Source organism: Astatotilapia calliptera, chromosome 5, assembly GCF_900246225.1.
Source record: "Astatotilapia calliptera chromosome 5, fAstCal1.2, whole genome shotgun sequence".
Classification (NCBI taxonomy): Eukaryota; Metazoa; Chordata; class Actinopteri; order Cichliformes; family Cichlidae; genus Astatotilapia; species Astatotilapia calliptera.
The window spans coordinates 9292495-9303648 of NC_039306.1; the positions used below are offsets into that span (position 1 = coordinate 9292495).

At 38.8% G+C, this 11154-nt stretch overlaps 1 protein-coding gene across 2 annotated transcripts; it reads left to right on the top strand.

The window, feature by feature from the left end:
• Window positions 1-92: 92 nt before the first annotated feature.
• pfkfb2b (6-phosphofructo-2-kinase/fructose-2,6-biphosphatase 2b) lies at window positions 93-10916 on the top strand. Of its 2 annotated transcripts, XM_026167088.1 has the most exons (17): window positions 93-336; window positions 670-825; window positions 1362-1487; window positions 2007-2103; window positions 4469-4535; window positions 4723-4797; window positions 5420-5476; window positions 5623-5747; window positions 5919-6126; window positions 6383-6529; window positions 7034-7138; window positions 7314-7443; window positions 7530-7592; window positions 7680-7744; window positions 8464-8631; window positions 9308-9330; window positions 9843-10916. In XM_026167088.1, exons 2-17 carry the CDS (start codon window positions 741-743, stop codon window positions 9910-9912), a joined length of 1611 nt encoding a protein of 536 aa, XP_026022873.1. In that variant the 5' UTR covers window positions 93-336; window positions 670-740; the 3' UTR covers window positions 9913-10916. The 2 variants fall into 2 exon arrangements, with proteins under 2 accessions (XP_026022873.1, XP_026022872.1); XM_026167087.1 differs by lacking the exons at window positions 93-336; window positions 670-825; window positions 1362-1487; window positions 8464-8631 and having other exon boundaries at window positions 2026-2103.
• Window positions 10917-11154: the final 238 nt, after the last annotated feature.

Here is an 11154-nt window from a genome sequence, read left to right on the forward strand (position 1 = left end):
TTTTCACCCTTCAGTCTTTGTGTAGCGCTTTTTCTTTTCTTGCTCTTGCGCCTGATCCTCTGCAGAGCCCTTGTGGTTAGGGGGTGTGTGCTTTGGCGTAGGCTGACGTTACGGTAGAGGAACGTCGACACGCACCTCCAGCTTGGAACTATACCAGCCGGCTGAGGAGGCATTTCAGCACCAAGGACAGGCCGACCAGACTGGCTCCTCCAACCGAACCGGCGCACGCAAACTCTGTGTCCGGTAGATCACGAGATCCCCGGTCCTGCGGTGCATGACTGCGTCTTTCAGAGGCGGTCCCGAAAGCAGGTCTCTTCGTATTTACCTCCTTACCAGGTAAAACACTGACTCTTGTATGTTCGTCTTGTGTGGATTGTGGTATAAATTATGTTAGAGTGAACTCGGTCACCCCAGCGAGTGAGAGAGCAAACCACCGCATGATTCGCTCATGTGCGGCTTTGTAAATATAGTGCTTTTAAGCCAAGTATTTTTCCTGTGCACAGATGATGTGGCAGTACTTCTCGTCTTCATTCATAGCTCCCCTGCTGCTTGCTCTGCAGTCGATGTTGCCGGGGATACATTAAGCCATAAGACATCGATAGGAAAACCTTGCATACAAAGCTCTGGTTCTCTTCTGTCTGAGGCTAATCTTTTGCATGCATGTTGCAGACCAACTTGGACTATGTCCCTCTGAGGGAGAGAGAGAGCTGATCTGAATTGCGCTTAAAGAAGATTCCAATATGTCAAGCACTCAGAGAGACAATGGCTCTGCAAACTCCACAGAAGCCAAGAAAACAGACCCCAGAGTCAATGAGAAAAAATGCTGTAAGTAAACGCCAATTAGATTTTAGTAGGTTTTAATTCATGCATCGCTGCTTATAGAGTGTGCAGGTGCACTTGTAATATAAAACCTTGTCTTGTTGCTCTGACCAAATCACAATCACCTCAGTGAGAGGAAAGCTGCTTCATTTAGTCTCCAACCTACATGGGAATGAATTTCTCTGGATTGGCAAAAAAAGGAAAAAGAATATAAATCATGACCAGTGATAAAAATACTTTGAAACCTTCAGTGGTTTCTGCTATTCTTAAGAAAATTACTTCTCTCTCCCAGGATGTTTCTCCTTCTAATTTCTTCGGATGACACCTCTGAACCCACTCCATAGATATTTGTGCCCAAAGAGACTTTTTATTTTTTGTGTATACACATGACCTAGTTATATAAGACTGGCTGTTCAGGAGTGTGTGCAGCACTGGCATGCCTGTTTAAAACATGTTTTTCTCTATTGTAATGCTGGTTATGAGTCAGATATGATTTGCATTTAACTTTGACATTCAGTTCTTTGCATCTCTTTCCTGCACAGCATGGGCTTCCTACATGACCAATTCTCCAACTATGATCGTGATGATCGGATTGCCCGCTAGGGGGAAAACCTATATGTCCAAGAAGCTCACACGCTACCTCAACTGGATTGGAGTACCAACCAAAGGTAGAACATAACATTTCTTTCTCATTATGTTTCAGTTAATGCCATCTGCAAATTTAAAAAATTTCATAGTGTGTTTTATTGAACTTTCATATGCTTTCAATCCTTCTTTGTATTTCTTTTTACTTCTTTGTAGAAGTTAAACCAGGATAGTTAATTAGTTAATGTGGGAAAGCAACTCTAAAGATCATGAAAAACAGCATCAGTGTTATCTCTTCTCCAGCACTTAGGCATGCATTATATATGTCACAAAAACAAGTAGCAGTGACATTAGAATGAAAGCAAAATGTTTAAATGCAAAAGCTGAATTTTTAAACCTCCCCCCACTGACATTGTGTGTGCATAATAAATATTTAAATGTAACTATTCTAAAATGATCCCACAAAGAGAAGCTAAATTTAGCCACTTAAATTCTTGTGGTTTTAGTTGTTCACTAGAACAAAAGTATATCCAAGTGTATCCAAAATGAGAGGCGACAGCACAGCCAGGGCAGATTTATAACGTCCTTTGTTCATTTTTCAGTGTTTAACTTGGGCGTATACCGCAGAGAGGCTGTCAGAGCTTATAAGTCCTATGATTTCTTCCGCCACGACAATGAAGAAGCCATGAAAATAAGGAAGTAAGGTTCACTTTTACACGTGTGCCCACAATACGTTTTTACAATGTACATTGCATTTTATCTAGCACTAAGAAAACTGTCATATCCTCACTGGCTGTGTCACATTTCTTGCATTCAACCTTAGTCGGTTTCATATTTTGCAGATTTCCCTGCTGCATCAGTGACTAAGCTGTTTTTTTTGGCCGGCAGTCAGTATTCAGCCACAGTCAGCCTAAACTGATATACACATACACACAAGCAGCAAAGTGTGCCCTACAAATGGTTGTGATTAGTGACTGTAAATCAGTGTTTCAACAGAAAGATTAACAAAGAACAAAACAAAAGGCCTCTTTTCCTCCTGGTCTAATCTGGTAGTAGTGATTGAAATGGGCTGTGTTATGCATGGCTATCATGAAAATGTGACGGGCTCTTGACAGCATCCTAGTGCTGACTTTGACCTAGATATTAAACAAGCTGCCGCTGTCACTCTGAAGCTGACACAAGCCCTCTGTGGACCTGCATGGATATCCAGCCTGAGTTTTTGTGTTTGTTATTATAAAGTATCAGCAAGACCAGTTTAAAGGAATAGTTCCACGTGACATCTACCTTTTTCTTATGAGTTAACTAAAAACTGGAGCTCAGCTGTGTGGTGTATTGGCAACTTTAGAAATAAAGTTTTAAAATACTGATTTGTACTTGAATTAATAATTTTGTCCTTCAGACTTCTCCTTTTGTATAAAGAGTTATCCATTGGCAGTAATCACAGGTTTGTACACCTTTTGTATTCAAGCTGTTAATTAATCTGGAGAAATTTCACCCCATGCTTCCTGAATTTCCTCCCACGAGTTAGATAAATGTTTGCACTGCACAATCAACCTGTTCCCACAGCAGCTCAAAAGAGTTAAGATCCTTTGACTGTTCTGGCCACTCTATTACACGCAGATTGCCAGCTCACTGCTTCTTTTAGGAATAGCTTTTCCATAGTTTGGAGCTCTGGGTCATTGTCCTGCTGTAAAAAAGAAGCTCACTCCAATCAGAAGAATTGCTTTTATTGTTTAAGTTGCCTGTCTGCCAATAGAAAGTCTCCCATTGTAGCAACCAAAGCACCTCAAAACCTTTGCACTGTTCAATTAAGGAAATGTGAGTAATTTTTTCTGTCAACCCTCTGCGTTCCCTCTGGGAATAGCCTGTTTTTTAATCAAACAAAGAAACCTCTCTGAAATTTCTGTTTTTGGTACCATTTTTTTTTCTTGCCATTCATCCATCAGTTTCTTAACTGCTTATCCAATTCTCTGCTGGATACCAGTCTGTCACTTTGCTAATACGGAAAGATAGGCAACCGTTCAGGCTCACATCCGAACCTAAAATCAATCTACAATCACAGAGTAACCTAAGATGCATGTCTTTGGACTGTGGGAGGAAGTTGGAGCACCCTGAGGAAAGGCCAGTTTAATGTTTTGGATTTCAACACAGGACCTTCTTGCTGTGAGGATTTAGACATAAAACTTTTTTCTGCTGATAATTTAGCCTTAACCAGTGAACCTTATGAATATGTGCTGTTTAAATACTTCATTAAAATGTTATCCTCCTGATTCATGCTAATTGTAATTTGCATTATAATTTCATGTTATTTTACCTATTGTTATTATTAATATTAGTATTATTATTTAGATTATTATTATAATTATATATATATATATATTGCAGTATAGTGTTTAAAGCTACCACCAGCAGTCCCTTAGCTTCAACTCTTAAGGTGACAAGACTAGAAGCTCTGGCTAAATGACAAACATTTTGATTTAACACTCAACAAGAACACCAACAAATGTATTTTTAAAATCATTTATGGTAATCAATGCTGTTTTGTTTTGTGCCTTCCAACATTCCTCCCTCCAAATAGATAAAATACACCTCCAAATTGTATTGTTTGAGGAAAGACACATTGCAGCTGATTTTTTATTTTTTTTTGTCAGCCTTCAAGCAGAACAAATTAAACTCTATATGCCTGCATTTTATTGGAGGAGAAATCTACCACTGTGTACCTCATAACTCTTGCACATGATAATTGAACTGGGTCAGTGACTAAACCCTACTGCCGACAGATGGGAAACATTTTTTTGTGATTTTAAAAATGTGTGTTTTTCATGTCTTGTAATTGTTGGGGTTTTCAGTTTACCATTGTATTTGATGCACAGAAGAAAGCTGTAATCCAAAACTTGGGTGGGGGGGCTACAAATAATCTTTTTTTCATGAAATCTACAATGTATTACTGTAACATTTTCAGATTTCTGACACTGACACTAGAATGTGAACTTTGATGATGGTGGATTTCAGTAAATCTGGTTTTTATAGTTGGCTGCTGCTATGTTTGCTTTCTCTGCTGCAGGCAGTGTGCTCTGGTAGCGCTGCAAGATGTGAAGGCGTACTTGACAGAGGAGGGAGGTCAGATTGCTGTGAGTGTCTCAGTCTTTATGTGCATGCTTCTCTATTGACATGGCGTCTCGATGTTGGCTCGTTTCCTTTAAATACCCAGAACAGAAACACATCTGGCATTGGGATAGTCTTAATCCTACGCTGTCCTACAAACATTTCACAGAGAGCAAACAAATATTGTCTTTGTTTTTGCCCTTTTTTTTTCAGGTTTTTGATGCAACAAACACAACAAGAGAACGACGAGACCTTATTCAAGATTTTGTGAAGGAGAATGCTTTTAAGGTGAAATTATTTGCTATTTTTACACATTTATATCCCAGTGGGGACTTTTAAAATGTATTGTGCAGATTGGAGTTATTACTTGAAGCCATGGAAAAGTCTTTACATTTATCACATTTATTTTGCTGAACAGGCTAATGAACTACAAAAAAACAATATCTACAAATTTTGTAAAAATTTCAGAATAATTTTAATAAAATCACCTTTCAAACATTTAGCATATTTATTATTAGATGTCAAAAATTCACAGAATTTAAACTGTGAGGCTTTCAAACTTCACAGGGTGCTGTTAACTGAATAGATAACATTTGGGAAAATAAAGCTATCCAGGATCGCTCGCCCTCTCCCTCTCTTCTCTGTAGATTTGAAGCTACCAGTTCTACCAGTCTGTGTTTAAGACTGGAAAAAGTCAAACTCAGTGAGCTAAATTTGCCTTTCTGCATGTGGAAAGCTCACTAATTCATAATCTATGTGTCGTGTTTTTTGTTGATGCTAATTACCCTGTATTTGTGTAAGTTCTTGTCTAGGTTCATGGCAATGTAAAATTTGTTGTTATAAAACAATTGATTGTCAGTTTCAGGAATGTTTAGCGTACGTTGACTCTGAGTTTCCATCTTTCTGACAGGTGTTCTTTGTGGAGTCGGTGTGTGATGACCCCGAAGTCATTGCTGCTAATATCCTGGTATGATCTCACCTAAATGAATTTAACCTTTGACTGTGACTTTGTCTGGGTCAAACTCCATTACCTATTAATATTCACACCATCTGCAGCGATATGTAAGAACTGAACTGGATACTAATATTGTTTGAATGTGTTAACCATAATAGGAAGTGAAGGTTTCGAGTCCAGACTACCCTGAGAGACACAGAGAGAGAGTTATGGATGACTTCCTGAAGCGGATTGAGTGCTACAAGGTCACTTACCAACCTTTAGATCCTGATGACTATGACAAGTATGAACTGCTTTTCATTATTTGAATCTTTACCATTTATTGTTCCTCCAAAGTATTCTTATTAATCCAAACAGTAAAGTTGTTATATTGGCAGAATTAGACCTTGTAAATTAGTAAATAAACACTAGATGGCGACAGTAAATCACTGGCGTGTTGCATTGGCATTTGCAGGGACCTTTCTTTTATCAAGGTTATAAACGTGGGCCAGCGTTTTCTGGTGAACCGGGTGCAGGACTACATCCAGAGCAAGATCGTCTACTACCTCATGAACATCCATGTGCACTCTCACTCCATCTACCTGTGTCGACACGGAGAGAGCAAACACAATGTTGAAGGACGCATCGGAGGAGATTCTGAACTTTCCCCTCGTGGGAAACAGGTAGGATTTTTGCACGTTCACTCTGTTAATGCTCATTTAATGAACTGTTGAGCCAGTTTCTGAAGAGAAGATAGCTACTGGGATAAGATGTTCTTAAACTGCAATATCATGCACTCCAGAGTTGTGACCTTTATTGGATTTAATCCTCTCAATTTCCTATTTTCTTCACTCTCACTGGTGAATATCTGTCTAATAAAGCAAGAAATGCCCTTAATGAGGGATAAATTGAAGCCTCTCCCTTTCTCTCACATCCCAGTTCGCCCACGCTCTGCGTGGTTTCATTGATGAACACAAGCTGTCAGATTTGAAGGTGTGGACGAGCCAACTGAGAAGGACGATCCAGACAGCGGAAGAGCTTGGCGTGCCTTATGAACAGTGGAAAATCCTCAATGAGATTGATGCTGTCAGTACCCTCCACAGCTATAGCAATTTTTACAGATGACCTCTGGTTTGTAATAATGGAAACTTTATGCTGTTATTTCCAAGACACTTATAAAATATGTTTGCATAGAGGTAAGAGTCAAAGACAAACGAAATTTTCAGCCCCTTTGATCACATTTAATGTCAAAGCAGCATCCGGAGGAGAATAAAAAGGGTTATAACACTTTGAAAAGATCTAGGTCACATGAAATAAGTCATTATTTATTCACAGTATGAAATCAAAGGATTAAATGATGACTGTTTTCTGAGGATGAAATCGGTCTCCATTTTTCACTAACCTTCAAGATCACCTTATGTTTCCTGGGCTTTATTATATTTGAAACTGGCTTAGCTCTTTGGAGACATTTATATATTTTATCAAGGGAAATTATCCAGTTATGTTTTTTTAGATTTCAAATTGTGCTGAAACATTTCTTTTCATCGTGGGCTGTGACGTGAGGATAAATGATTTGTTTTCCTTTTCCAGGGTGTTTGTGAGGAGATGACCTACGAGATGATCCAGGAGACATTCCCAGAGGAGTTTGCATTGAGGGATCAAGACAAATATCATTATCGCTACCCAGGAGGAGAGGTAACCTGAACTACTACTCACAATAAAGCGTCTGATCAGCAGCCACAGCGGCAGTAGTTTTATTCTGCTTTGTTATTCAGCTTTCTTTCTCTACCAGTGTTGTTCAAGCTGTGAAGGTTAATTTCCTTTCAAGTGTTAGCAATTGAGCCCAGAATGATCTTTTGTTGCTCATTAGTCCTACCAAGATCTGGTTCAGCGCTTGGAGCCGGTTATTATGGAATTAGAGAGACAAGGCAATGTGCTGGTCATCTGCCATCAGGCTGTGATGCGCTGTCTCCTGGCTTACTTCTTGGACAAGGGTGCAGGTGAGATAAAAACAAACATACACACATGCTACAGACAACACAAGCAGACAATGATGAACCCGTATGCTATTTATTTCATTTCACAGAGGATCTTCCATACATGAAATGTCCACTGCACACAATTCTCAAGCTCACCCCTGTTGCATACGGTAAGTCTTTACCTGATGATCGCTACACTGTAACAACATAAGGCAACGTGAGAAGATAATGTAAATGTATTGTCTATTATCTTGTAGGTTGTAAAGTGGAAATGTTTTATCTGAATGTGGAGGCAGTAAACACGCACCGAGACCGGCCTCTTGTAAGTTGCTCTGAAATGAGCGGAAAAGAAAATCACATAGCTGCACAAGTAGGCGAACATCACTGTTCCATTGAATGTTTAAAGTTGATCATTTGTAAAATATGCATATTGTTTACTCGCACTAAATTGGTCACTGAATCTCAGCATATAATTTTAAGATGCGCTGTTGTTTGTTGTGTCTGTTCATTTGGCACAATCACACCTTACCCCCTGTATATATTAGGCTTTGCTTCCTTGCCTCCTTTCCTTATATCCTTGTCTTGTAACCACTTTTACCTTTAGCCTTAATTCCTCAGCTTGGCTTGCTCTATGAGCCTGTGAATGTTAAGTGATATTTTACCTTGAAGGAAGACATTGCTGAGCATGCTTATTTTTGCTTGGATGATCTCATCTTTGTCATTACTCTACTGTCTGTCCTCATATTAAGATTATGAATTTTCTGTGAAGGCAGTTTTATCTGACTTGTTTAGGTCCAGTGTTGTCATGGTTTTGGTTGAAGCAGGTGGGGTTTTTTGTCCTGTGCAATCAGGGCTGTGCTTTTGCTGTTGACTGATGTTTTGTGGGTGGAAGCAGTTCCTTACCTTTTGCTTTGGATCAGTTTGGAGAGTGCAGCATTTTTTTTATTAATTTTTTGGGCTGTTCCTCGTCAGGTGCCCCCTGGTGTTGTTTTTTTAAAGATCTTTTTCGTTTAACACCTGCGGTATCTCATTTTCTACCAGGGTAAAATCCCGAAGGACTCTACTCTCATACATCGCCGGAATAGTTACACTCCCCTGTCCAGTCATGACCAGGTCAAGCGGCCCAGGCTCTACAGCGCAGGCAACCAGCCCTGGCTACCGCTTGCCCCCACCCCATCCGCTTTGATGCCAGAGGAACGGCAAAGCCAAGTTAGTGAGATAGTTAAAGGATCCCCCTCTAAATCACACCGTCTTTCCGTAATTGGTCCCGCCACAGTTGTAATCATGTGTTTGGCATTTTCTCACCTCAGTTTTGGATCCTCTTGATAATTTTGGTGTCTGTGTTGCAATCAGCATACATGACATCCACCTCCACCATCTATCTTTTCCTCTCAGGGCATGTTTTGGGTCTTGAATGGATTGCTCCTTTCTTCAAATGTTGTTTCTGTCATATGTTTGTGCTGCATGACGTCTGCCTCACCGCCAGGCTGCTGACAGCTTGAATATGCAGAACAGCATGTCTACTCTTTACTAAGGAAAGCTCCTTGTGGAGTTAAGAAAAAGACACACAAACATCAGAGAGACAGACGCACATTCTCATCATCTCATAACTGTTAAAAAACCCAAAGTGATGATTCAGTTTGATTAAAACCCCAAAATAATCTGTGAAATGTCAGCTTTCTGCTAAAAAACACAATTTATTCCCCCAAATACATTAACCACTTCAGTTTAAAAATGTTAACATTTTAAAATGCATATTCATATTTGTATGTGTTGTGTACTTGTTGGCCTTGCGTTGTGGGTGTAGTGCTTCAGTCCCTCTCCACATTTCTATCTGTCTTTCTCTCTCTCCCTTCCTTCTCTTGCTCCAACCCCGTCTTTACAGACTCGGATAGGAGGCAGCTGTCTGTAAGTATTTTTGGAAACTTGTTGTCAACCTTTGATTGCCGTATTTCAACTCATTTCATTGTAACCCATATTGGTATATGTTGCCGCAGTGGTCTATTCTTTGTGGTTATCAGTCTTTGGGTTCTCTAATCTTCCATTACCTTTGCACAGTGAAAGTTGATATCAGCTTTGTTTCATCACAGCGACCTTATCAGAAACACTTTGTCATATACTGATTCTTTGGTATTTTAATAGATGCAGTCAATTTTATTAAAACTAATGAGAGACGACTATTCAACATGTATTATATCATGAAAATCCAGTGGTGTTTGTTGAGTATATAAGATTATACTTTAGAAACGCACTATATAATTAAACCTTAATTAGATATTGATAAAATACTAATGGAGCTGTCTCAAAACACAACTTCTGGACTATGTCGCTGTTAGTGGCTTGTTAGTTGAGAATGTGCTGCTGCAGAAAACTGACTTGTGAATGTCACTGAGGGTTTTTTTTCTTTTCGTTTCTTGAAGGAGTCCCTGTGCGAAGGAAGCGACTTTGACAGCTCAGAAGAAACTAGTGGCTGTGTCCGCTTCTGAGTGAAGATCACATCTTCTTTCCTCTTTTACTCTTGCCACAGTGTGGACAACTTCTGAATCCAGTCACGAGTCAATCGAGTGTTTCTTTTGAAAAGCGGGCCGCTTCTGCATGAGGTAACATAGTTCTAGTTATCTCAAGGTCTCCGTCTCGTCTCTGCATGCCGAGGCTTTGAACAGGAAGCCTTATCATTGGTGTCATAAATACTTCTGCATGTGCACATAAAGAAACCAGTAAACGCACACAACATACTATATCACAGGAATGACAAAAAACTCAATATAAATCCTGCAATGCCTTACTGAATTTTAGATATACTGATAGAATTAGATCCTCCATATGTCACTGAATGTAATAGGAATAAGTTATCCATTGGAATGATGGAAATCAATTTACACAGTTAGATTTAGAAAAAATAGATTCTGTTATATTTTCTATGCATATCAAACACTAATATGCTATAAATAAACAATCTATAGTTGGGAATCTTGTCAAATTTGTTCCTAAGCCATAATTTATGTCTTAATTTGACAGAATGTGCTAGTTATGGTCTCTAGAAAATAAAAGTAGTTTATTTAGATCTGCCTGTTCTGAAAGCAGTGAAAATACACTAAATTGCTGGATTTACCAGCACTATATACCAGCAGTAGGTACCTTATCTGTTAAGCAGGTGTTCACATTCAATCACATTTGACACTACAACCTAAATGTTTCTTTGTTTTTTTTTTCATCATACCGATATATTCTGTAGAAGGATTTTATGTAGTAAAACTAAACAGCCAAACTTTAAGCTGTCTCCCTATTTGTGTTCATGTCATTATACCGGCTGTGAATGTGTTTTGTTTGTTTTATGCAAATGTATTTTGTTCCTGGAGCAAATTTTTTAGATTTTATATGATAGATCAAAGTTTTAGTTTATGATTCTGTAATGTTTGTTGTTAAATTGTTGTCCTGCTCAAAGCTGCCTACTGTGCCTTTTAAGCAGACATTAAAAGTACATTTTGAAGTGGCTTGCATTTTTCTTTTTTTATTGATGCTTTGAAAAAGGGAAAGAATTAAACATTAAACTTTGCAGCTTATGTCGTTTTTCAGGAGACGTTATTCAAGTTTCTCCCAAGATGTGTCTTATGTTTTTTTATGATGGTGTTTAATATAAATTATTTATACATATTAGGCCTAAGATGCATCCAGGATATCAATTGCAAAGACTGATTTTAGCCTCACAGTACAATCTTTTTGTTTCTTTTT